General features: G+C 39.6%; 1 protein-coding gene across 2 annotated transcripts; it reads left to right on the top strand.

Annotated features, from left to right (window-relative positions):
• On the top strand, window positions 1-27,879 carry tph1a (tryptophan hydroxylase 1 (tryptophan 5-monooxygenase) a). Of its 2 annotated transcripts, XM_020534498.2 has the most exons (12): window positions 1-382; window positions 6,412-6,558; window positions 11,563-11,746; window positions 12,200-12,229; window positions 16,478-16,578; window positions 17,807-17,874; window positions 20,081-20,277; window positions 21,544-21,679; window positions 22,438-22,564; window positions 22,667-22,762; window positions 24,030-24,163; window positions 25,237-27,879. In XM_020534498.2, exons 1-12 carry the CDS (start codon window positions 293-295, stop codon window positions 25,409-25,411), a joined length of 1,485 nt encoding a protein of 494 aa, XP_020390087.1. In that variant the 5' UTR covers window positions 1-292; the 3' UTR covers window positions 25,412-27,879. The 2 variants fall into 2 exon arrangements, with proteins under 2 accessions (XP_020390087.1, XP_020390088.1); XM_020534499.2 differs by lacking the exon at window positions 12,200-12,229.

Here is a 27,879-nt window from a genome sequence, read left to right as displayed (position 1 = left end):
CTACAACAAGATACCCGGGCAGAGCAGGTACAACAGTTAAGAGGGCACTGCGCAGGGCACGATACCAGGCAGGGCAGTAGCGCAGGGCAGGAGACCAGGCAGGACAAGGTAATAATACCAGGCAGGACAGGGCAGTAGGCAGGGCAGGAAACCAGGCAGGACAGGGTATTAATACCAGGCAGGACAGGGCAGTAACTGAGGGCAGCAGAGTGGGCAAAGCGGTGGAGCAGAGCGCAGGAGGCGGGCAGTGGCACAGCGTGGCACGGAAGAGAGTAGCAGGGAGCTCGGCGGCATGTACTCCAACAGGTTCGAGGGACCCAGGAGAGGGCGATCCTTCGAGTCTGTGAACTCCGGAATGGACGAGAAGCACCTGAATAATGAGGTTAGTCGAGTTGCTGCGACTGTTTTCGGGGTTTGTTTCATGTGATCAAATGCTTTGGAAGCTATGGGCCCACTTTGTGGGATCGGGGGCGAAGAGGGCAGGTGATGAACCCCTTCCCCACTAAAAGTACCCCACCACCGGCTGATATCCTGGAGCTCCAGTTGGTCAAACTGGTCTTGGAGATCATCGCTAAGAGACGCTGAAGAAATGCGAGGCTTTAGATTGGAGGCTTGGTGTTGTACGGTTTAGGTGCAGGGTCAGTCGTGAACCCTCACTGGGGAATAGCCGGCACAGAAACACTCCCCAACATCCTTCTACACAACTCGAAGTTTTGTAACAGAAACACAAATTGTATAATTTCTCTGATTACATTAATAGTGTTGCAGAGCTAGAATTGGTCAGAAAGACCTTCCAAATCTGCACCAGTTTGAGATGCTGTGGTCCTGACCCAGTGCTCAGCGGCTCTGCGGGATTTAACGTGTGAGGGATCTGTGTGCAACGGAGATTTGTGTCAATCATTCCCAGGCTCAGACTGCCCGCTTCCTTCGAAGGTCACAGGACACTCCGACGCAGCTCAGTTGCTCCCATTCAGACGTTGTTGCTGTTTGCAGGCCCCTGCAATAGTTAGCAGTGATTAGGATAATTTATTGTAGAGAGCTGGGAATGGGCAGATGGTGAGCCCGGGGCACTGATGCATTTGTGATGTTTACCAATATTTTGCTCATCCCAAACTCACTCTTAGTTTCCCATCTCCCTGCCCCTAGAGCCGCTCGGAGATAGGATATTTAATCCAGCATTTACAGCCCTGTTTATTGCGCATTAACTAAAGCCAGCTATACATAGCTGACCCGTGGTCAACCCTTGTCAAATTAAGTAGGATTGTAGGTCACACCTGTTTGAAAATTTGGAGACTGGTTGTCCTTTCAAACCAACACCGTCCCCACTCCCCCCCCCCCCCCCCCCCCACACACACACACACACACACAGGTAAGTGCATTGAGGAAGAACTGTCTGATCGAGTTGAAACTAAGGCGGAAATAGTCCTGGCCACAGTAAATATAGTTGAGTAAATATACTGATGGCTGCGCCATAGCCAAGATCATAATGGCATCCACCGTTATTTATGAGCAAGTGTTACAGCAGCTTCAATGTTGCAACAGGAAATTCAGCCGTTTACTGTCGGAGATGCTGTTTCACCTTTCTGCCCAGACAGCAGCTTTTTGCCCCAACACTTGGAAGTCCATTGAATTCTGTGTATTAGTTTGGCAAATTGGAACTAAACTTTCCAGAGAGAGAGGTCCTGTCTGTTTCAACCCAAGTATTCACAGCCACTCGATGATTATTAACCTCTTGACTCTGAACAGCATAGTCATTTACAAGTGCGTAGAGTCATGGAAGTTACAAGTATTGGAGATTTAAAAATGTATTTTTCACAAGCATATTTTTCCTCTGTCCTCTCCCCTACGACCTCCAATCTGTATATTTGTTGCCGCCTTTTACCTGTTTGGCCCTGACTTGACATTGAATTCATCCACTCACTTCCTTCTCAATCCTTACACTGTTAATTCCACAATCCTTCAAGCTGGTTACACAGCCTCTTGGATCTTCAGTTTCCCTGTGATCAAATTGCGCTTTCAGCAACTTGTGGCTGAAATGAATAAAAATAGGTCTATATTACCATATATAGTGACTAATTAACAGATAGCAACTAATCGGCACAAATGGTTCCCACTTTTGTGCCCCCTAGTCCAGAATTTACAGATTATTCACTTCCCTTTTAATAAGCAGATAACTGAAGGCTATCAGCACTGAAATAGGACAAATCAGATCCAGAGACATGGATCAATAACTTGACTTCTGAACAAACATATTGGGAAATGTGATCTTCCCCCCAATGATTTTACTTTCAACTGAGTTCACATTTCACCATGGCATTTGGTTGATTTTGAATTTAATAGAAAATCTGGAATTAAAAGTCTTAACGATGATGATTATTGATTGTTACAAAAACCCATCAGATTCACTAATAATCTTTAGGGAAGGAAACTGTTGTCCTTACCTCATCTGACCTACCGGAGATTCTTTAGTGAGGAGCAGCCTTAGAAGTCCTCAACATTGACCCCAGACCCCATGAAGTCTCATAGCGTCAGGTCAAACAAAAATGGGCAAGATATCTCCTGCTGATAACTGTGCACCACTTTGTCCTCAGCTGGTGAATCAGTACTCTTCAACATTGAACAGTGCTTGGAAGAAACACTGAGCATGATAAGGGTGCAGAATGTACTCTGGGTGGGAGACGTCACCAAAAATGGCTCAACAGCAGGACTACTGGTCAAGTCCTAACAGATGTTGCTGCTAGACTGGGTCTGCAGCAAGTGGTGAGGGAACGAACAAGAGGGAAAAACATACTTTACCTCATCCTTACCTATGCTGCAGATGCATCTGCCCATACAGCAACAGTGAGAGTGATGACCAGACAGTCCTTTGTGGAAACAAAGTCCTGTCCTCACATTGAGAATACTCTCCATCATGTTGTGTGGCACTATCACCGTGCTAAATGGGATAGACGACTTAAAACTGGGCATCCATAAGGTGTTGTGGGTCATCAGCAGCAGCAGAATTGTACTCCAACACAATCTGTAACCTCATGGCATGGCATATCCCCCACTCAACCATTATTACCAAGCCAGTGGATCAACCCTTATTCAATGAAGAATGCAGGAAGGCATGCCAGGAGGAGTACCAGGCATACCTAAAAATGAGGTGTCAACTGGTCAAGGTACAAATTAGGACTATTTAGGTGTCAAACAGCATAATCAGCAAATGACAGACAGAGCTAAGAGATCCTAGACCAATAGTTCAGATCTAAGCTCTGCAGTCCTGCCACATCCAGTCATGAACAGTGAAGGGACAATTAATGCAATGGAGAAGGAGGATCCACAAATATTCCCATCTGGAATGATGGGAAAGCCCAGCACATCAGTGCAAAAGATAAGGCGAAAGAATTCATGGCAATTGTCAGCCAGAAGTGCCAAGTAGATGATTCATCTCAGCCTTTCCGAGCGATTCCGATCATCACAGTTGCCAGTCTTTAGCCAATCCAATTCATTCCACATGATAAAGAAATGTCAGGAGGCATTGGATACCGCGAAAGCTATAGATGCTGACAACATTCTAGCAATAGTACTGAAGACATGTGCTCCAGAGCTTGCCACTCCCCTGGCCAAGCTGTTCTAGTACAGTTACAACACTAACATTTACCTGACAATGTGGAAGATTGCCCAGGTATGTCATGCCTTTCATGGCATCCCCAACTTTGGTTCCTCTACATTTTCTCTCTTGTTGAAGTGCATTAAATCTCCACTTGAAACATCTATTTCTTAAAAATCATCCATTGTTCCCTTACAGTTTTCACATCACTCTTAGGTTCTATTTTACCCTGGCTGCATTTTCTCTTGCCATTGAAGTTAGTTGTCTTCCAATTCAGATGTTCTGCTTTAATTTGTTCCTTGCTTTTTTCAATCACTAACCTAAACTTTAATATGATGTCCCCTCCCCACTGCCTCAGACCCTTGTTGTGGAAACTTCTCAGGTCCTGAATGATGTCAGCATTGGCGACAATGCTGGCAGAATCATTTGAGATTGACAATCAGGAACTACCTGATGACAGTTGGAAAACATGTTATTGTTGAATGGTGAAATAAGATTTTCACTGGTGAGTGGCGAGAATCTCACCACATTGATGAACAGTTTCCCATTCTCCCGCTCACAAGGTAGAAACTTGATGGTTACAATTCCTGACATGAAGGTCAGTACTAAGTTGGTGACTCCAGCTCAACGCTTGCTCCTCTCGTCCTCCATCAGTCTCCAGTATCTCAAGGCATGTTCCACAGGCAGTGACTGCCATGCTTCTTGTCTACCAGGACCTCCAAATGCCTGTTGGCAAAGTGGGGTGCCAATATCCCTTTGTCTAACATATCTGGGGCAATTGACAGGAATCCTACAGTGGCTCAGTGGTTAGTATTGAGTGATTAGCACCAGGGATTTGAGTTCAATTACAGCCTTGTGTGACTGTGCGTCTGAAGTTTGCACATTCTCCCTTTATCTACATGGGTTTCCTCTGGGTGCTCCGGTTTCCTCCCACAGTCCAAAGATGTGCAGATTTGGTAGATTGGCTGTGCTTAAAATTGCCATGTAGTGTCCAAGGACATGCAGGTTAAGTGGATTAGCCATATTAAAGGCGGGGTTATGGTGGATAGGGTCTGTGTAGGTCTTCAGAGGTTTGGTGTGGACTCAATGGGCTGAACAGCCTCTTTCTGCACTGTAGGGATTCTATGATCTGCAGACTGCTAGCCCTTGACTAGGTGCATAGCTGATATTAAAATGTGCTGTTATTAAATGTCCCAACAATGGTCAGTACTTCAGCTTGTGGCAAGTGGAAGAATACAATGAGCAGGATGGCACTGGGACATGGTGCATAGTTAAGGGGTAAATTTAGGAAGATAGCATGAGAAATCTTCCTAGGGGCCATGCAGTCAAACCCTCTGTGAAACTCATAAGAAATGACACTGACAAATATCTAGGAAGATACAGCCCCTAGTCCACTTTGGTTGACTCATTTCCTAGCCCTAGATCCAAGAATGTCTTCTTTGCAGCTGGACAAAAAAATATATGGTCAAGGAAGTTCTCCTGAACAATTTCAGAAATTCTAGCCCCCACACCCCCACCACCTTTCACTTTATTCTGATATCAGTATTTCTTTTTTATAATTTGTTCAGAGAATTTGGGCATTACTAGCTAGGTCAGCCTCACATCCCATGAATACATCTTTTAAACAAATTACCCAAAATATTGAAGTTCCACATTATCACCATTCTCATATTCTTGCTCAATATTGTGATTGATTCCCATTTTTGACACAATGTCATAGTTCCATATGTTATTTGTACCTCTAGTTTATCAATCTTATTCACTGCAATTTGTACATTTACATTCTAAACTAGTTTTCTACTCCCTGTAGTCCTTTGTAATGTTCTCCTACCTATTATAATATTATTTCCATCTCTATTACTATCCAACACTCTCAGTCCTCCATGCACTTTATTCCTCTTTCTATTTTTATATACTGGTGTCCACCTCCATGAAAATTTTGTTTAAACCTTATCTAACCACAATGAACTTCCCTGTGAGGATGTTGGACCTGGTACTGTTGATATGCAACTCATCCTTGTTAAATAGATACCTCTGACCCCAAGAATCTTATGTCTCCCTTCTGCACAATGGCTTTGAGTAACCCAGAAATTACTACTTTTAAGGTCCTACTTTTTAACTTCCCCCCCTAAGATGTTGTCCTTCCTGTCAACAATCTCCAATGTTGAGTGCTTGTTTGAGAGTGGCACATACCCTGAAGTCATCTGTACTCCCTGACTTATCTTACTCTTCTGGCTGGCCACCCAGCTTCTATCCTGCATTCTGTCTGTTCGCCCCTCTCTCTTTCTCTCTCTTTTCACCCCCCCTGTCTCTCCCCCTCCCTCCCTGCCTGTGGAGGGGTTACCTGCTGGAAAGTACAGTCCAACCTCTCTGACACTCTGCACTGACTCCAGTTGTTCTTCAAGCTTGAAAACTCTGGGCTTGAACTTATGCAGTTGGAGATACTTTCTTCACATGTGGTTCCCCAGGATGCATGAAGTGTCCTTAAGAGTTCATATGGCACAGGAAGTGTAAGCAATACATCTCAGCTCCCCATATATGAGCTAAAAAAATCTCTGCCTCCACTTCTAGAATGCTGTTAATACCTTGTTTAAACTATTAATTAAACTGTTCTTCTCGATCTTACCTGTGCTAATCGTCTCATTATTAATTATTCTATTCTTAGTTACAGCAATATAGGCCACATGAGCTACCTTGAACGTGGAGTCCCAGTCTTTTCCTACAGCTTGCAATCTCCTGAGTGATACAGCCCCCAGCACAATCCGATCCTTGCTGCTGTTATTCTCTCATCTTTATTGTTGTCCTTTTATATCTGACAGATCAACAAGTCAAATTTCAGTAAAATTGAAGAGAATAAGGAGAATAAAGAGAATTGCAATGTGTCTGTAGAACGGGGGCGAGTTGCTGTGGTCTTCTCACTCAAAAATGAAGTTGGAGGGCTTGCGAAAGCACTGAAACTCTTCCAGGTAACAGAATGTCACACATTTGGTGCAAACCCAAAGAAAAAGCCTCTCTCTCTCTCTCTGTCACTGTCACTGTCACTCATTCATGTTCACACTTTTGACTGTAACTCCTACTTTCTGGCCTTGAATAGATTCCAAGTCCATATTATCATACAATCTTGAGTCTGGGGATCCAGCATCCAGGAGCACCTCATATACTCAAAAGGAGACACATTCCTTAGTTACGGATTGTCATTAATACCAAACAGCATCCCCATGTCTCATGTTTGTCTTCTTCATTTTCTGCAATTTTGAATTTTGAAGGAGTATATTTTCCTTATTTTAGGATTAAAGATTATAGCACTTTGCATGATAGAAAATAATGAGCAGAGTCTTTTAGAGGTCTGAGCGATGTGGACTATTGTGTGATGATTGCGAAAATTAGATGAGAAGTCTGAGACCCATCATATGGCCAAAATTGTCTTGCTTCTTTAAGCCTGCCTTCAAAGTTTGGATTGGTCTTTCCACCGGACCATTGGACAATGGATGGCCTGGAGCTATCTTTACATGCCGAATGCCTATTCAACTTTAGGAAATACTCAAATTCCCTGCTGGTAAATGATGGCAAGTTGCCTGTGAGCAACACTTCTGGCAGTCTGTGTATTGTAAAAGATGCTTGCAGTTTTCTGTTTTTGTCCCGTGTTTGATGAATGAACTCTATGCACATCCAACCACTTTGAATGGGTGTCCATAATGACTAAGAACATTGAACACAGGAAAGGGCTGGCGTAGTCAACATGGAACTGAGTCCAGGGTTTACCCGGCCATTCCCACAAATTTGGGAGAGCTGCTGGTAGTAATTTTTGTCTTTGTTGGTACTCTGGGCACTGCCCCACCAACATAGCTATATTTGCGACCAATCCAGGCTGTCAGACATAACTTCTCACCAACATCTTCATCTTGGAAGCCCCTGGATGACTCTGGTGGAGTTCAGCCAGTATCTGGCAGCGACCTTTGCTCGGGCCAATCACTCTTGCTCCCCATAATAAAATGCTGTCCTCAACTGTGATCTGGTCTCAGTGGGTCCAGAAAAGTTTCAATTCTAGTTGTGATGGCTCTTTTGGTTCCCCCATCATTATCAGCTTTTTTAGTTTTGCCAGGACCGGATTGTTTTGCGTCCACAATCTGATGTCAGCAGTGATTGGAAGGGTGTCCAGAAAGTTTAAAACCATTACAGACTCTTCCAGTGGCAGCACCACCAGTGATATATCTGCCAGTGGGAGGCAGGTCGATGCATCCACATTTGCTACTTGGTCTCCCAGACAGTGTTCCAACTTGTAATTGTACACACTTAGAATGAGAGTCCACTGCTGAATTCAACCTGAAGCTATGGGTGACACAGCCTTGTCCTCTTTGAGTAGTCCTAGCATGGGTTTGTGGTCTGATACTGTTACAAATTTATGTCCATAAAGGTATTGGTGGAATGTTCTCACACCAAAGATGACCACCACTATCTGGACGTATTTACGCTCTGCATCAGCCAAAGTCCGGGAAGTACAGTCTATTGGGTGTTCCTCTCCACAAGCCCTTAGAAAATGATATCTGCTTCTTCACTTCCCTAAAGGCTATGTCTCGTCTATAAGACTATTTCCAAGGCTGACCCTTTTTCCATGGCAGAGGTAAGGGTACTAGGATGGAGGTCAGGTTACGTATGAACTTTCTGTAATAATCCACCATTCCAAGGAAAGACCTAGACCCTGGTGCAGATGTGGGAGCCAGGGAACTGTTAATCACCCTCACTTTATCTTCCAAAGGGTGTAACCCAGTCTTGTCAACTCTGTAGTCCAAGTAGGTCATTTGGAGTGCCTGGAACACACGTTCTTCCCTTCTAAGGCATACGCCCACCTTGGGGAAATGTCTAAGGACTATATCCAAGTTTTCTAAGTGCTCTTTGTTGGTCTTCCCTGTTATTAGCACATCATCCAGGTAAATGATGATCTAGGGTAGACCTTGTAAAATGTTCTCCATTGTCTGCTGAAAAACGGCACAGGCTGATGATACCCCAATTTCTTATATTGGTACAACAATTAATACCTTGATGGGTATTAATTGTCGCATACTTCTGGGAATCCTTATCAAACTGCAATTGCAGGTACGCATGGTTCATGTCCAGCTCCGTGAAGGACAGCCATCCCTACCAGCTTTGCATATAAATCCTCTATGCGAGGGATTGGGTATGTATTCAGCTGCAAAAAGTGGTTTACTATTTGCTTAAAATCCCCACAAAAGCGAACCGACCAATCGGTACGACCGGTGCCCCCCATTTCCACAAACTGTACAGGTTTGATGATTCCTTCACTTTCCAACCTCCTGATTTCTGCCTCAACTTTTGCCTGTAGGGCAAATGGCACTGTCCGGGCCTTGCAGAATCATGGAATTGCTTCCTGGTCAACATGCAAGGCGGCCTTTTCTCCTTTGATAGTCCCTAGATGTTCCTGAAAGATGTTTGGATATTTAATTAGAACTTCACTTCGGGAAGCCATTTTCTAATTGAAGAATATTGAACTAATCAAGGTGTATCTTTCTCAACCAATTTCACCCCATCAAGCTTGGGCCGGAGGCTTTTATTAAAATCAGTGGTAACTGAACCAGTTGCTTCTCGTATGAGGCCGTAACCAAAGTTGTACCTTTAATCTGTTGGGGTTCCCCGTTATAGCCAAGGCCTTACACAAACTTAAGGGTTAGACTCCAGTGCAAATTTTGGTAAAGGCTGGTACTGCAATCACTGATATAGCTGTGGCAGTATCAATCTCCATTTGAACTGAGTGACAATTTAACCAGACATTTATTTTGATTGGTTCCAATTTGGATGTTGCTAAGCAATTTAACTGTTCCAAACCAGATGTAGGTGTTCTTTCCAGGTTGTGCACTCTCCTGGATACCTCAGTCAGCCTGGTGAGGGTGTTCACTTCCATCGGAATACCCTATAACTCATATGCCCCACTTGCGGCATTTTTCTAATGAAAAACCAGTTGTAATGCCTGCTTGAAGTCCAGTTGAGCTTCAGCAATTGGTGCTTTTTCATAGTTACATCATTAATCCCACATCGGAAATGGTCTCTCAGCATCTCTTGAATGGTTAAACAAAAGCCATGTGCCTCTGCTAGTCATCTTAACCTCCTCAAAAATCCCAACACAGATTTCCCCTGGTTCTAGAATTGCCAGGTAAAACCAATAGCATCTCAGAATTAGAGGAGGCTTGGGGTTATAATATTCCTTAAGTAAATCCATCAACTCTTGAAAGGTTTTTGTATCTGGTGCCTCAGGAAATGTCAAACTCGTAATAACCGAAAAAGCTGCGGGTCCACAAGCTGTCAGGAGAATTACTCATTGCTTTTCACTCAGAGCCAGCTCTGAGTGAACAGAAACTCCTGTTCTTATCTGTCAGCCAGGGCTCCCTGGTTGGGGGTGTTAATCTGGTCCAATCAGGGAACTCATATTTTATGAGGTCCACTGGCTGACCTCATTATAACCACTATAAATGTTTAAATTTTTTTAAAATAATGGAATTAATCAAGTAAATTACACACTAAGTAACCTAAGTTATTGACTTGTCACCTGTAAAGTCTGGATGAGTCATGAAAGGACTGTCTGTTTAAACCAGATTAATTAGTAGATGTGTTGAAATCCCCAGAACTCTCTCTAAATCTCCTCAGAATTAGTCATTTACCTAATCTTCCTACTTAATTCACCCTGAACAAAATTGCATGAGTTTATCTTGATTACTTTAGAATGATTTAAGAGTGCTTAGTGAACAATTAACAAATAGCACAAACAATGTACTAATGAAACCCTGAATTGAGAATATAAATTATTGGAGCCATACAGCAGGTCAGGCAGTATCTCTGGAGAAAGCAATCCAGTTCTGATGAAAGACTATCAATCTGAAATGTTAAGACGAGTTTATCTCCTTTGCCCAGACCTGCTGAGTACTTACAGTTTCGAAAAGCTTTCAATTAAGAAATAGTGCTTTTGCTGCTAAGTATACTAAAGTTATTTAAGAACAGGGCAAGATTTTGCAAAACAGTGAAATGGAAGAAACTCACCCTGGTTTAGTACAGCCAGTATAGTCATTTAGGGCTTGCAACCCAGTGCAGTTTCACTGTCAGGTCTCTGAATGGATTTAATCCCAGTAGTTACCTGCAACTCTGAATGAACTCTGTTTCTGCTGAACTGCTCTGTATGGATCTTGTCTGTTAGGGACAGTCTTTGGTCTATTGTCCCAGTTTGAGAACCATATTTGTGCCCCAGGTAGATCCCATCCCCAAACCAAACCTTTGTACACTATATTTGTGTTTGCTTATAATCACAAGTGCTTTCTTTAATTGAACTTTAGCGGCCTCGAAATTGTTTCATGAAGTATTTCACAGTTAAAGTTAACAAAGCACGTTATATTTGCAGTTACATTGTAGGACAGAGAAAAGGGACAAATGTTGTTGAAGCTTTTAATCTCGCACTGAACAGACATAATGATGCTCAATTTCCAATGATCCAAATAGTTTCTACTACAGGCAAAAGGATGCTGATTAGTTTTCAAGTCAACTCTGGCTGAGGCATTGCTTTGGAGAAAGTAATGGACAACACTAGGCTCCCAGCTCCTGTATAATTGAAAAAGATGTGAGGCTTGAACACCCTACTTTTGTTTTCAGAGGCAGGTCCCTGCATATCAAAGTACATCACTTCTCGCAATTGTAAATGAGCAATGTTACTAGCTCATTATGATCACAAATTGGTTGTTATTAAAACACACTCTAGATTGTTCATCGCGTGTTGCCCAATCACAGAATTGCATCTAACAGTTGTTTGGTTTTAGATTTCGCATGTTGAGCCTAGTTGTGTATAGTATATACTTTTGCCCATGTTTTAGATGAAAAGAAAGCATTCTAAACAATTAAAGTCATGTTGCATATTTTCAGTAATCTGCATTTGAACCTCATAATTTTATGTATTGTCTGTATTCACTCTCCAGGAAAAACACGTGAACCTAGTTCACATTGAGTCTCGAAAGTCTAAGCGAAGGAATTCTGAGTTTGAGATTTTCTTGGACTGTGACAGTAACAGAGAACAACTCAATGAAATCATCCAAATTTTGAAAAGTCATGTTAATGTGGTAACCCTGAACCCACCTGACAACTCCTATGCACAAAGTGGTGGTAAGAAACATGTCAATGCATCACTGTCAGAGTGTGATGCTGAAATAGTGTCTGCTTTGCAATGGGCCTGTTATTACTAAGATGCATCATTAGTAATGAGTATAGCTGCATGTATGTCATTGTACTGTTGGTATGTCAGTGCATGACAGCTTGAGTGTCAGTAAGTATGTTATTTGTTGCTGCAGCTGTATCACTGTTGTTGAGCAAATGAATATGTCAATGGGTGTGCCAATTTGTGATAATGCATCTAGTGCATTTGTGTTGTTGTCTAATTATCACTGAACATGTCCATTGAGCTGTTTATGCAAAGAAGTATTTCAGTAATTAATCCAATCATAAACTCTGAATAAGATAATCCCTCATCCGTACATAGAAATCCATGAATAAAGCTTTGTAGTTTGAGAATATTAATACATTAAAATAGTTGAAATCATTATTTTGTTTATCACACAGATGTACAAATTTATTGCCTTAATGTTGATGGTACGTATAATCGGGCATTCCATTTTTGTTCTAAAATATTACCTATTTGTCAAAATAAATGTCACAAAGTTTATTGGAAAAATTAGTGAGTACAGGAAGTGATCATACAAGGCATTCTGGAGCCTAAAATGTATTATCAGAAAACATGCAATAATATAAACTAAGAAATAGTTGCATGTAGTCAATTTTATAATAGGTACGACAATAGGGAAACCATATTAAAAAGCACAATGATTGTTGGTGTACCTCAGTCTTCTCATTTTATTAATTTAATTCATGATTTGTTTTTGTAATTATAACTTGTAAAATGTCTGAATAGAAATTATAAATTGAATAATATTACATACAAATAGAAATTGTAAACGTAATAGACATTTTCTAATGTAGCTATATGTATAAAAATAAATGATGCATATTCTGAGACACATGCAATCAAAAATTGTAAGTCTTGTAGGGAAATAGATGAGTATAATATAGCGTTTGCATGCAAAAATATATCTAAAAGGACACAAGTAAATGTTTAAATAAACATGATAAATACAATGAGGAAATCTATGAATAGAGAGTATAATTGTTACAAAGTAAACGTACCAATAGAAATGATAACCAATAGGGGAATTGTAAACAAAGCTGCTAACTATTACAGGAAGATGAAGAGATTCAATTACATTAGGGAGGAATGAGTGAATAAGAATGACAAATAATGTAGGGAATTTGTAGATAAAAATAATAAAAAGCACATTACAAGAATCAGCATTCAAAAAATTACTATTCATGAATATATGATTGACTCAATAATTGAACATGTAAATAAAATATTAAAGAGAAATGTGTAAATCAATATGATAAATAGTGAATCATATATAAATAGAATTATAAATAGTCCAGAAACAATGAGGGTTGTAAATATATTAAATATATGAATCATTATGTAGTTACATGAAAATAATTACATATATTAATTAACATTTTAAATTATAAACAAATAGGTATTGAAATTATTAACAACATAAAATTTAGATATTATTGCATTAATAGAAATTAAAACTACAGTAAATAAATAATTTGAAATTCTAAGTACAGGAAATCATACAAATAAAATAGATTTATATCTTACAGGAGATTTCTGAGTTGTAAACATTGCAGCACAACCGGGTTTAGTTTTATTTCACATTCTGTGGAACTGTGAAAGACAAATATATGTAGGTAGACAGAAAGAAACATCCATTTTCTTAAAGTCTTATGATTGCAGAATACCCCTGGGCTCTTCACAACTAGTGAATTACTTTGAATTGTAAATGACATAATATATGGAAGCTTCACAGGCAACTTCCACCCTGAAGGGTCTAACAAAATGACCCAATATATTTAAATCAGGTAAACATGGAAACAAAACCCAATGATACTTGAAAATATTACAAGTCACAGTATTATAAAATGTATAATAGAGGAAAATATTAACATTATCAATATTGCAGGATAATGTATTCATTTATGTAATTTTCACATGGTAATGTACAAATAGAAATGACTCACTTGATGGATAAGTATACTTATATAATCATAAATATTTAGGGACTATAGTATAGATAATTAATCTTGGTGTATGCATGGATAATATATAATGTAATATGTTGAAATATTAAAAAGAAATAGTACATGGCAATTTTTTGGATATAGATTGGAAATATTAGGAGATATAGCAATCTATATTTTGTTGAAAGCTGTGTATAAGATAAATATTACAGTAAAATAGCCAAATAAAATGATAAATCACAAGTAAACATATCAATAGCAAACAGACTCATACAGGCACACAGCACAGAAACAGACCTTTCGGTCCAACTCATCCATGCCGACCAAGTTGGCTCATGCATTTGGCTTATATCCCTCTAAATCTTTCCTGTTCCTGTATCTGTGCAAATGTATTTTAAATGTTGTAACTGTACCTGTATGTACCACTTCATCTGGCAGTGCATTCCACATACAAACCACCCTCTGTGTGAAAAAGTTGCCCCTCAGGTCCATAAAAATTCTAAATGTTGCAGGAAATTTGAATGAAAATTCAATCTACATCAGCTAGAAAGCTTGGTAATTTTAGATCATGGTTTTAATAAGAATTATGAATATTGCATTTTAAAACATAAATATCATTCAGTATAATACAACTAGAAATTAAATGTTTCAATTCTGAGTATTAAAGTTAGCAGGTGGAAATATAATAATAATGATAATAATTACAGGAAAATAGTGTAAAGAACCTACAGTTCTACAATACATTTTAGCATCTTAAAATATTCAAATGTGCATTGACCTTCAACATCAGAGCTAAACAATAGAGTCAAGAGTCAAAGACAAAAGCCAATGAGGCTTTTGGATGTGGGATGGGATATACTGAAGTGGGAGAGTTTACAAAGATAATTCTGATATACTGAGTGAGATAGTTAAATGCTCTTTCACTGAGATTACGGAGGAGTAAACAAGGTGTTTAGGAGAGTTGGAAGCAAACTTAGATGTATAGCTAGTGGAGTCTGCAGAGATTGGCACTCTGAGATTGTGAAGGATTTAAAAGTGAAGAAATGCTTTCTAAGTCAAGGCACTGAGCATGGCAACCGGTACACGGATAAGGGTTACACCTAAATTGGTAATGTGCTAGTATATTTCCTGAAAAAATATAACAGATAGTATCTAAATATGGGAATAGGTCTGAATAAGCCATAATCTTTAGCTTTAGCCACAGCTTTAATCAGTGCCTATCTCTATGTAAATATGGAATAATAACCATCAATGCCTGTCTTTTATATAAGAATGGAATATCACACTGCTGCCTACACTGGTCTCTGTTCAAATATAAATATTGCTTGTTTTAATCTTGGTGTCTGTCTATATGAATATCGAATATTACCCCTCAGTAATATCTGTGCCAATTGCAATATCTCACTGGAATATTCAATATCTTTCTATTTATTGATGTGTAATACTACCCTCTAATAATACCCCTCTTTTTTATGCCTTTCCTAATTCAGTTATGAAATACTACTTACTTGTAATCTCAGTGCTTATCTTTATATAAATATTTGTGTTAAGTGTATTTGGACTTGTGTCTTTGAATATGGAATATTATTTATCTGTAATATATTCCTTTAATTTTCATGTAGAATATTACTGAAATATAATATGTGCCTTCCTTTTTACACATATATTACTCATTTATACCTGCACCTTCCTCTTTATGCATGTGAATATTACTCCTTTATAACTTGTGCCTTACCCTTTTTATACATGTAAATATCACTCATTTATAACCTGTGCATTTCTCTTTATATGCTTGGCATTTTACTCAGGTTTAATAAGTGTCCTTCTCTTTAAAGATATGCATTATCTTTGCATTATCAAGTTTTTAACTCTACAACTATAGAATATTCTTTTCTGCTTTATCTGTGTTTAGAATAATTATGGAATATTACCTATGATAATATATTGCTCTCTCTCTCTCACAATAGGTATTGACTGTTACCCCTCTAATGATATGCTTGCTTCGCAATATAAAAATGGAATATTATCTGCCTGTGATCTATCTTTTTGTCATAAATATTGAATATTATTCCATTGTAAAAACTATGCCGTCATCTTTAGGAATGTAGAATATTTCTATTATAAATCACTGTTCCTATATAAATATAGAATATTGCCTCTTGATAGTAACTTTGTTTTTCAACATAAGAATGGAATATAACCTGTCTGTAATCTCAGTATTTCTCTCTGGATATAATTACGTATATAATTTCTGAACATATTTGTACTTCAATACAGATGTGTGATATTAGTTGTTGACTTGTTTGTCTCAAAATGGGATACATGGAAAATGATATTTAAATCTGTGGTAGACTTTAGATGTATGTGGAATATTATTGGGCTTGAGTTGGATCTGACAGACACAATTGCTGACATTGTTCACATTTAAATCTTTGCACTTGTACATTTAAACACAAGCCGGCTTTCAACTGATATTCCCAATGCAAGGCATTCAATTTGTCTGTCCTTCTGTGATGGAATAAGATTCTCTGTAACCTTTTCTCCAATTGTCATGACTATGCCCTGAAGAACCTTTTGTTTCTTGGTGCAAATTTAGCTCCTCTTGGAGAAATGTGCAAATGATGGGAGGGTGCTGTTTGCCTTCCTTATTATTTGTTCCTGCTGATATGGAGAGTGGTTCTTTGTGTAATTTGGTTATTTGTCTCTTTACAGACATGGAAGCTGTTCCTTGGTTTCCGAAGAAGATTTCTGATCTGGACAAGTGTGCGAACCGGGTGCTAATGTATGGCTCAGACCTGGATGCAGATCATCCGGTATGAAATCTTTTGGTACATCTGGTCTCACTTCCTTATCCTAGTTATTTCTGTCAGCCTTGTTTGTAGATTTATCTTAAAATGTCATCTTGATGATATTATGCCATTCTTTACTTGAGAACCATGTCTATGGGTTAATACTTATCTCTACTGTACCTACAGAAATACTACTGACCTTCAGGAAAAACTGTAATGGCATACTGTGGGCATAATCCCACCTTTCCCCTTTCTGCTGTACTGCAATCCAAAGCTACTTCCTAATAACTTTGAGATTTAGCGTGAATACCTATGGTCAGTAATGTCAGTGCTAGTAATGGAATGCTGTATTTTGGACAGTGTCAGCAGCTGGCACCTTTAAGACCAAAAAATAATAATCAAAGAATAAAATTCTCACCACTGCACCTGATAAGGCGTTTCTGCCCAAACCTCAGAAACAAAAACACAAAATTGGCATTGTTTTGAAACATTTTATAGTGAACTGGGAACATTTCACCCACAGATTTTCCCTCGTATTTGTAGAATAGCCCCTTATCTCTCCTCAGTGATACTTTTCTTGTATTTATGACCACTTGCATTTATGCTTCAAGTGTCAGGAGCTGCTCATGCCTCAATATTCTGAAACACAATTTAGACAATGTGCCTCCATCTGAACTGAGAGTTGCTTTTTCTTTTGCTGTGTTTTCAATTCTTTTTGCTCTTGTTTTCTCTCCTGTTCGGGATTGTGACTGTTCCTGGCCAGATCTCCTGCAACCCGCTCTTTATATGAGATTCTAACTCATTCAAAACCTATCCACTTACACAGAATTAAAATTGTCCCCTGCACACTTGAGCTGTATCAGTGTTGGTCTGTGGATTATTTGAACTAATTCCTCTTGACCTGGGATCTACTTTCCACTTGAGATGGGCTGAATGGTTGTGGGTGTTGCTGTTAGATGGAGACTGAGATTGGGCTGGGGTTCTGGGATTAATAGTTAGTTACCCTGCTGCCTGGAACAACACTGGCTAATTCAGGACAGGCCAGCAACTGAATGTGGGACTTTCTGAGTCTGAACGGCTCAGTTCAATGCCTGATATTTTCTTCATCTCTTAGGCTTTTGGAGGTGCATTTTGGTACACTCCAAGTTTTACTGTATAAAGTTTCTTTTCACAATTACTGTCTTAACGATGTTTTGCAATGACTTTGAGAATGGCTGTCTGCTTTCTTATCTGTTTGCCTTGATATTGACAGGGATTCAAAGACAATGTCTATCGCAAAAGGAGAAAATATTTTGCAGATCTGGCCATGGAGTACAAATAGTAAGTGTGTTAACAGCAGTCTTGAAATTTATATAATCTTTCTTTCATCCATTCATAGTGAAATGATTTTATTTTACTGTATTAAAATACTTACTTACAGTTTAATGTCTGGCAATGTTATATTTTACACTCTTGTGCTGTCATCTGCAGAAGCTACTGCGGGTCAAGTTGGGGCAAATTGAGACTCAGTTCAGACTCAGAAGGTCTCACGTTCAGTTGCTGGCCTGTCCTGAATTAGCCAGTGTTGTTCCAGGCAGCAGGGCAACTTGAGGGAACTGTGACAGTTGGTAGAGATGTGGATTATTTTTATTCCCTAATGGGATGTGTTCATCACTGGTTGGGCCAGCATTCACCATACATCCTAATTGCCACCGAGAAGGTGGTATTGAGCTGCCTTCTTGAACCACTGCAGCCCATTTCATGCAAGTTCACCCACAATACCATTAAGGAGGGAGATCCAGGATTTTGAATCAGGATAATAGACAACTGATGGAGTCTTTGCACTGGGTCTTAGACAACTCACTCCCGCAGAAACTGTTTTTAATGTTTTTTTCTCAGATTGAATCTGGTAGATATCAATATGAGGGATGTTGAGGCTGGGGATTGGATCGTTTATTGTTTCATGGATCTTGTATCAGTATCAAGCAGTTCCATATCCCATATATCACTAAGTAAAAGCGTAAAACCCCTTTGCACTATCCCATCATGTTAGGAATGATTTTTTTTTAGACAGAGTAAAATCCCTCCTACCTATCACATTGTTAAAGTCTCAAAACGACAATATGACAGATTTCGATTTTCCAAATTGGCCATCCTGAGGCTTCTTGACTGAAACAAAATATTTAGTGCCTAATCTAATTCTGGCTTGTATCCATTTATGAATTGGATTGAGACAAAATAGACTAATTTATATAGATACCTGACAGATAACAGGGGAAGGGGGCTTTCATCTAATCTGTCTGTGTTGCATTTAAACCAATGCAGCAGAGATCAAAGGCCAATGCATTTAGCCCCATCTGTGTATTGGAATTTACGTGTGGAAATTGGGTGGCATTACATCACATGTACAAGACTGAACAAAAGGGGGAGGTGTCGACGCAAATTTGACACTGGTTGTTTTGGAAGTGTAACAGCATATTGGGGGGAAAAGGATGTTCAAGGGATGTTGCAGTGATTACAACGAGGTCACCAAGTGTGCCTTGTCGAGTCTGAGTTCCCTGATTGGGGCTGTTAATCTGGTCCGATTAGGGAGTCGTGGCTGACAGATAAGAACAGGTTCACCCGAGAGCTGGATCAGTGTCAAGGACTGTCCATGTGTAAATAAAGGGTGACTTGGTGATGTGATTTGTGCCTCTGGAGTTATGTGAATATAAAGGTTAGGCCAGGGTTTATTTTCCATCTCTAACTTCCCTTGAGAAGATGATAGTGGTGCTGCCTTGAACTGCAGCAGTTCACATCGTGAAGCTACACTTAGAATGCTATTTGAGGATTTTGATTGAGTGATAGCGAAGCAATAGCAGAAACTACAAGCATTTTTCTTCATTCGCTCATGGGACATGGGCATTGACGGCTGGCTGAATTTATTGCCCATCTATAGTTGTCCTTGAAAAGGTAGTGGTGAGCTGCCTTCTTGAACTGTTATAGTCCGTTTGCTGTAGGTAGACCTACAATGCCCTTAGGGAAAGAATTCCAGGATTTTGATCCAGCTCACTATGTAGTTCCAAATTAAACGGTATGGATGGACATGCTGATTGATGGGTGCCAGAATCAAATTGATGCTTTGTGATAGACTTAACTGTTCTAATAATTTAACAATCTGCTTTCAACTATTGACTAGAAATGAGTTTGGAACAGTAGGAATCAAATTCAAACTATTCCTAATTTTTCATAGGTTGGTATTAATTTGACCCATCATCGCAGAGGTCATAGATGCCACATTTAAAGTTAAGAAAAGACCCGAAAATGCTTTAGCAATGCTGTACCTGATCTGGGAAACATTTTAAACCGACATTACCAGCAGAAATTGCAAAACATTTCCATTCCCCAGAGCTAAATATCTGTCAATTGGAGTTCAACCATTTCTACCACATATTAATGAAATGATTGCAGTCAGACACTAGATGTTGAGATGGCTTCATATGGTATGGTAATTGCTGACAGCCAAGGTGCTAGACTATCCTTGATTGACTATGACTTGTCTCTGCAGTGGTGACCCTATTCCACAGGTAGAATTCACAGAGGAAGAAGTGAAAACATGGGGCACAGTTTTCCGAGAACTGACCAAGCTATACCCAACCCATGCCTGCAGAGAATATTTGAAGAATTTGCCTCTGCTGACAAAGTACTGTGGCTATAGGGAAGATAATATTCCTCAGTTGGAGGATGTTTCCAGGTTCCTAAAGGGTGAGTCACAGAAGCCATGGGAAAATTATTTATCCCAATCTACTTTTTGATAAGAAAATTGTAGAGCCATTGTATAATTTGTAATAGCAGTGTATTATAATCCTAGGAGGACATGGTATTACACTCTGAACTCTGTATTTTATATTTTCTACTGTTGTGTGCTGTAAATCACATTCTCTGTGGTTTGGTAACTCATACCACACCATCTGAGATTTGGCTACTGTGACGCTTACCACCTAAGTACATGTGCTCACCACATTCACTTGCCAAGCCATGATCCTCCAGACCACCCCTAACTCCCCCACCCAAAATGCCCCTCAAACCCAGAATGCCAAGTCATGCTCTTACACTCACTCCCAACAACCTCCATTCCAAAGCATTCCCTTGCACCCATCCCCAATGGCCTCTTACACTGTCCATGCTAATATATGGTGCTTTCATGTCGATTCACCTGTATAGAACCAATGAATCCAATAGTAACAATTGCATGCGTGCAACATCTTGAAAATGACAGTCATTCATAACTCTCTACTTTCTTGAAAAAGAACTTACTTTTGTAGCGCTGTATTAAAATATCAGTCATCTAGGCCTCTAATGTTGCAATAGCAGAAACTACAAGCATTTTTCTTTATTCACTCATGGGATGTGGGCATTGCTGGCTGGCCAGCATTTATTTCCTGTTCCTAGCTCCCCTTGAGAAAGCGGTGGTATGCTGTCTTCTTGAACTGCTACAGTCCATGTGCTGTAGGTAGACCAGCAATGCCCTTAGGGAAGGGATTCCAGCATTTTGACCAGCAAAGTGAAGGAACAGCAATATATTTCCATGTCAGGGATGGTGAGTGGCTTGGAGGGGAGCTTGTAGGTGGTGGCATATCTGCTGCCCCTGTCCTCTTAGATGGAAGTGGTCTTGGGTTTGGAAAGTGCTGTCTAAGGATCTTTGCGAATCTCTGTAGTACATCTTCTCGACAGTAAACAATACTGCTACTGAGCGTCATCTTGTGTAAATAAAAGTTGTGCAATAAACATAAGATTACAGGGAAAGAGCTGTAATCAAACAATCTCTGTCCCTTAGTTGCAGCTAGACTAACAGATACCCAAGTTCTTTGTCAGGAATGCATAATGAGGCTTTATTTTCTTTATTATCAAATAATGTATCAATATGGAATAAAACTATGATCTTTTCTATTCATGTAATTTATTTAATTGCTCACATTATGGATTTTATTATTGCTATTACCACGATAACACCTATCTCTTATCTTTCAGAAAGGACTGGGTTCACTATACGACCAGTAGCTGGTTATCTGTCTCCCCGGGATTTTCTGGCTGGTCTGGCATTTCGGGTGTTCCATTGTACTCAATATGTGAGACACAGCTCGGATCCACTCTACACCCCTGAACCGTGAGTCTTTTATTGGCTGTGGCTGGGTGTGACACTGAGTAGTCAGGAAGACAAGCTACAGCAACATGACAAAGAACACACAATATGACTTAAAAGAACTATATTTCAATTTAATTGTAGTCAGAGTGATTACAGCTACATCAAGTACACTTGAAATGCTTGAACTGCTGAAAGTAAATGGAATGTTAGTATCTCTAATAAAATTTCTGAATGAATCCTTATACTCTGATGCTTCCCTGATGAAGTTCTCGGAGTAACAACTGTCCCAGAAGAATGGCATATAAAATTGATCTGAATCTTCTATTCCGGAAGATAGTTCATGAAGGATTGAGCTGGAGCGAATTGATTTTGTTCCATTTTATTTTAAATGATACATGTTTATCTATATGTCCTGAATCTAGAATGAGGGGACAGAGTCTCACCCTAAGAGACTTCTATCTAGCTTTAAGATGGGGAGAAATTTCTTCACACAACTGCTTGTGAATCGTTGAAATTCTGCATTCTGAAACATAGTGGATGCTCAGCTGTTGAGTTTTTTCAAACTGAAATGGATTGGCTTTAGTTGATAAGGAAATACAGATCCGACAGAAGGGACAGTTAAATAATAGATCAGATATTATCATATTAAATTGCAAATGCATCATCAAATTTGTGAATGGTCTCCTGTTGCTTTTATTTCTTCTGTTCTTATGCTTGTGAAATGCCAAATAGAATATCACAATTTATGGCAATTTCTTTCTCTTGCTCTTCTTTTTCAGTGACACATGCCATGAGCTGATGGGACACGTTCCTCTTCTGGCTGAACCAAGTTTTGCTCAGTTTTCTCAGGAGATTGGCTTGGCTTCTCTGGGAGCTTCTGATGAAGCAGTTCAGAAACTAGCCACAGTAAGCTATGTTAAATTATGATTCAGTCAGAACCTACAACTATAACATATAAGCTGTTGATTGTGCTTTGTTTATGATGTTCAGTGTTGATTAATTTTACAGTGCTACTTTTTTACTGTGGAATTTGGTCTATGTAAGCAAGATGGTCAACTCAGAGTCTATGGAGCTGGTCTGCTGTCTTCTGTCAGTGAACTGAAGGTTAGTATCACTCTGAGTCGACAGGGATCTGACAATTCAGTGGGTCCAGATAATTAACTTTTCATTGAGGATGGGGTGAACATTACAGGAGGGGTGTATTTGTCAGCTTCTCCGGTCAAAAGGTTGGTCGACACCTTGCCAACTAGAAATTTGGCATCCCCACAGTGATAATACACTGGGGACAGCCTTAATGACTTAATTAAAGTCCCATTCTGAAGCAGATCAGGCATTCTGAATGGTGCAGTAGCTCTGTCATCCCAGCAGTACTGGCCATTGCTGGATCTACAAGGAGTGCTGAGAAGAATGGCTGTGACTCCTGGACTCAATATAAGTCCAGGTATTTAGATTAGGCAGAGATTGAGATCCCTTTAAGGTGGGGTAGGATGTTAATGGTGTGGAGGGTTTTGGAGGCCAGGGATTGAGGTACAATTGTGAGGGTGTGCTTACAGTCCTGGGCATGCGCACCTCCAATATGTACAGAGCACCCCCCCTAAAGAAATATCAATGTTTTGCCTGTCATTAGTCCAAGCAATGAAGTCTGCTGGACTGATCACCTCCCTTCTGCCTTTGCCAGAAACCTGTGTGGTAGCAGTGGAGGAGGAATGACGTCCTTAATTGGTCACCTAAGGTCTAAGCATGGGATTCCTGCAGCTCCTGTTATATGGGGAACTGGTGATTAGTGGCAGGAAGTTGGCGCTTCATTATACACATCGCTGCCTCCAAATACCCAGGCGGGTCTGTAAAATTCGCCTAAATGATTAATCATTCAATTGTCACTGCTTTCTTTTGTGCAGTGCTATATTTGAAATTATCCAAAGCTTGAAGAAACTGTATCGTCGTAACTTTCTCCTCATCTCTAACCTCCCTTTCACCATTGCAACCTGACCATGTCTTTTTCTATTTTATCTCACCACCAGTGGTCATTGTCCTTCTCTTGTTCCTTCTAACCTCCAAATATAACACCTCCCAGGTTCTTCCTTCCTTTTCACTGAGTTGCCATTGATACTTGTTGCACCATATTCTACCTCAAAGTATTCATTCCCAGGTCTGCAAGCTCTTAAACTCTGTATCTCTTTCCATTTCTCCTCTCTTAACATCCGCAGACAACAAGTTATTGATCTAGATTTAACTCAGAATCAGTCTTATTCCTTGCAGCTTTGGTCATGTTGGTTCTTTGCATTTATGTGTTTCAACTAAATGGAAGGACTGTAACTGCTGCACATCTTAGTTTTGAGGAATATTAATCTGCTCTTCCTGAATTTTGTAGTACTCACTCTCAGGAAATTCCAAGGTGAAGCCTTTTGACCCAAAAGTCACTTGCAAGCAGGAGTGTCTCATCACCACATTCCAAGATGTCTATTTTGTTTCAGAAAGTTTTGAAGATGCCAAAGAGAAGATGAGGTAAGTGGAAGGACTAGTAGAATCTGCAAGATAGTGCACTGAACTTTCAATGCCGTGATCCGAATTTAAATCCACTTTTAAGTTATTGTGATAAAAATGTTAGCTGTGAAATGAATTGGGGCAGTTGTCAAGCTGGCTCCTATCGACAGTCCTCTGATCCAACATTAAGTAGCATCTTAATTAGAAAGTTGAATGCTTCTGCAAAATGGACAACAAAAAAATGTCAAGTCTAGTAAAAGGAACTTTAATTTCCATCATATGTTGGCAATAGATGCCCACAATGCCAAGTTCTCTCTTCTCCAGCACTTACATACCTTACCTTGGCAAAAAATTACACAAAAGGCAGGTAATCAACTCTATTTATGTCAGGAAAACATTTAATCATCTAGTTAGCTCTTGTTGAATTAGACTGTCTGTATAAGGGCAACAAATCTTGTATAGGTTATTTGAAAAATAGCGAGACTATCATCAAGGGAAGAGCTCCATTGAAGAGACGGACAGCTGTTTAATCTTTGATTTAACTGATCTCAGCCTGGGGCTGAGAAAGCCTTTATAATTTCAAACTTTTCTCAAACGATGGAAGGAAAAATCAGCCGTCGTTCCTGCTCCTGATCACAATTTAGTTACTTGTCCTGGAAAATATGCGTGAATACAAGTTATAGGCCAAGAGTATGCTTCTCTTTTCTATCCAATTTTCCAGAAAACAATGACTCTTATAAGCCCTCTGGTACCTCGCTCAAGTGGTCACCCTTCATATTTCAGCCTTTTCAGTCAATGTCCACAGACTCCTTTAACCACAATGCAACACAACGTAAATATTTGATATAGCTCATTTGGTACACTTAAGAGAGCAAGTTAATGGAGAGTAACAAGGAATGGCAACCCCAGGCTGTTCTTCTTTTTTCATCCAATGTCATTGAAGCCAAATTGCTCCCCTAGCTGTGACCAGCTGGCTTAACACAGACCAGGCTTAGAACCTAGCATCTTCTGGTCAGTTTAGCTTAAGAAACTCTCTTTTGGCATGTTGATACAGAAAATTTTCAACCCCAATTTTATGAATTCTGTTTTTGAAGGGAATTTGCAAAGACCATCAAGCGCCCATTCAGTGTGAGATACAATCCATACACACAGACTGTGGAAGTTCTGAAGGACACCAAGAGCATCACAAATATTGTGAAGGAACTTCGACAGGAGCTCGATATTGTTTCAGATGCCCTCAGCAGGATCAACAAGCAATATGGCATCTAACCCTAACCTGTCGCTGCTCCATCCCTCACCCCTGTTGCAAGTTCGTACCTGGTTATTATTCTTAAGGCATGATTAGATAATATCCTGAACAATTAACCAAACATTAACCTGCAAAAGTACAAACGGTGACAGCATATATAAAAAAACAGACTGGTTCAAAACTAGGTCATGCTGACATAGTCTGCATTTGGAAAACTAGCATCCTATACATGCAGACACTGATCCTTGTTCAAGCTGCTATCTTTTAAGAAATCTCAATACTGAATCAGGTATCCAGGCTGTGGACATTGTAGCCAGGTCTGTCAGGCTCTGACAGAAGGCCACAGTACTGAAACATTAGCTCTGTTTCTCTCTGCACAGATACTGCCAGAGTGGCTGAGCGTTCTCAACTTTTTCCATTGTTTATTTCAGGTTTCCAGTACTGTATTTCTGTGTTCTGTCAGGCAATTCTCCATTCCCTAGCAAGGCTCAGAGTAGGCAATTACAATTCTCAAATACTTGTTTGACAATTTCCATTATTCACATTGTTTGACCGGCGGGAGCATTGTAGAGAGCCATTTACAAAATAAAAACCCCACATTCTTCATTTATTCATTGATTGTAATTAAAAGAATGTAGATAAATGGTCTCCTTTGTGAACATGACAGAATTCCTGTGGAACATTGCTCATTTGAAAGTTCCATGAACAGAAAAAAGCAGACTAAATGGATGTCCATTACCTATCAGAAGAAAAACCCTCATACCTGCAGTTCCAAGAATTTGAAATTAAAATCTGTCAAGGATTAGCCAAATATTTGGGTCTGCTGCACTGACAAGTAATCTTCATTGAAATAAATTAACTGTTAAGGAGTTTGGATCATTTAGATCCTGACTTTTCTTTAAAATAAGGTAGACTAGTATTGCCAGAGAGCAGAAAAATAAAGTCATGAAGAAGATCCAGAAGAAACTCCTCTGTGAAAACTTTTATTTGTGATAATGAATCAGAAGAGAGAGAAATTTAGATTTTCTGCTTTTGCTGAATCAGAAATGTCAATGACAGGGTGAAAATTCTGACCCCCACAAGTTCCTGCCAGGATATTTTTGGGGGTGAAAGGGGTTAATTCAGCTTTCAGGCCTTTGCTGGTCTGTTTACCTGGTGTAATGATCCATCCTGATGGAATGCAAAGGGGTTCCATTCCTTTTATTTCTTAACCCTTGGTACCTACCCGCATGAATACTGGACTCCAGGAATAAGCAGGTATTGCTGCCTTCAGCTGCTGCTGAGAACAATTGAAGAAAATGCCACATGACAAATTCCTGTAATTTGTGTGTAATTATGGGGAAGGTATAACTTACGCCCAATTACATTGCTGGTAGTGGTCAAACGGGGAACCAATGGAGCAGAATGTCAAGGTTAGAATCTACAGGATGTCACATGAAATATCCAGTGGGCATACGCTGGGCTGTGAAACTTGGAATATTGGTACATTGGTGGTAGACCTCTTATATATTCTGGAGACTAGTCTTGCAATAATTTACAATTGGAGGATTGTCTGATGATAGTTGAAGGTGCAGAATATAATCCAGCAGCTGGCTTCAGGTATAATGATCATGTCATGAAGAGACTGCATGACTGTTGTCCCTCTGGTACAATGATGTACCCTATCCATGCTCACTGAGTTTTGCAGGTTAATGTTGGCAGTTGCTGACTAGTCTAGAATGTTTGCTGAAATCCCGTTGTCTTGCAATAGTTGTCACCCTGAAGATTTTGAAGCTGCTGTGTGAATGGCTTTCATATTCCCTGACTGTCAGCTGTAGTATTTGCGTACTGATTGTTGTGTTTCTACATGCATTCGCCATGACCAGTAATGCTTTTGCTCAGAAAATCATTGTTTTAAAGTAACCAAAACTTTCAGTTCTTGCGTTGGAGGGTGGCACTTTGGAGAAATAACATTGGAGTATGTGTTCAGTTCTAAGAGTCCATTTATTAGCTGGATGAAAGCTGAGATAATTGTAATTGAACAGTTTTTAAAAAAGAATATAGTGTTGAATCTGAATTTGGTTAACATTCACAAAGGGAAAGTGCTTTTGAATTAAGATCCAGATGGAAGGGAAAGGGGTTGCTAATGAGTACGGCTGTTTTAGGCTAGCACTATGCATAGAATTTGGGACTAAATGAAACTGGGATTATGCAGGAAGAGACCATACCTTCAGTTTATGTGTAATGGATATTAATAGCCTAACAAGGACAAGTTACATTTCATCCCATGTAGGCACAGTTTTCAACTTTACAACTCTTGCTAGATTCTAATTTTAGATTCTAATTCTAGATTTTAAATGCGCTTGTCCTTGTGCCAAATTATTTGCCCAATACGCTTATGTTTCACTAATAAAGATCAGATTTACCCTATAAAGCTGTTGTGTGCAATGGCTGAGCCTAACTCAATGTACTGTAGTTTTGTTTCCACTTTTTGGGAGTGGTCATGTGA

Source organism: Rhincodon typus, chromosome 17, assembly GCF_021869965.1.
Source record: "Rhincodon typus isolate 14 chromosome 17, sRhiTyp1.1, whole genome shotgun sequence".
Classification (NCBI taxonomy): domain Eukaryota; kingdom Metazoa; phylum Chordata; class Chondrichthyes; order Orectolobiformes; family Rhincodontidae; genus Rhincodon; species Rhincodon typus.
Note: the sequence above shows the minus strand (reverse complement) of the source record. Positions and strands in the feature narration are given on the sequence as shown.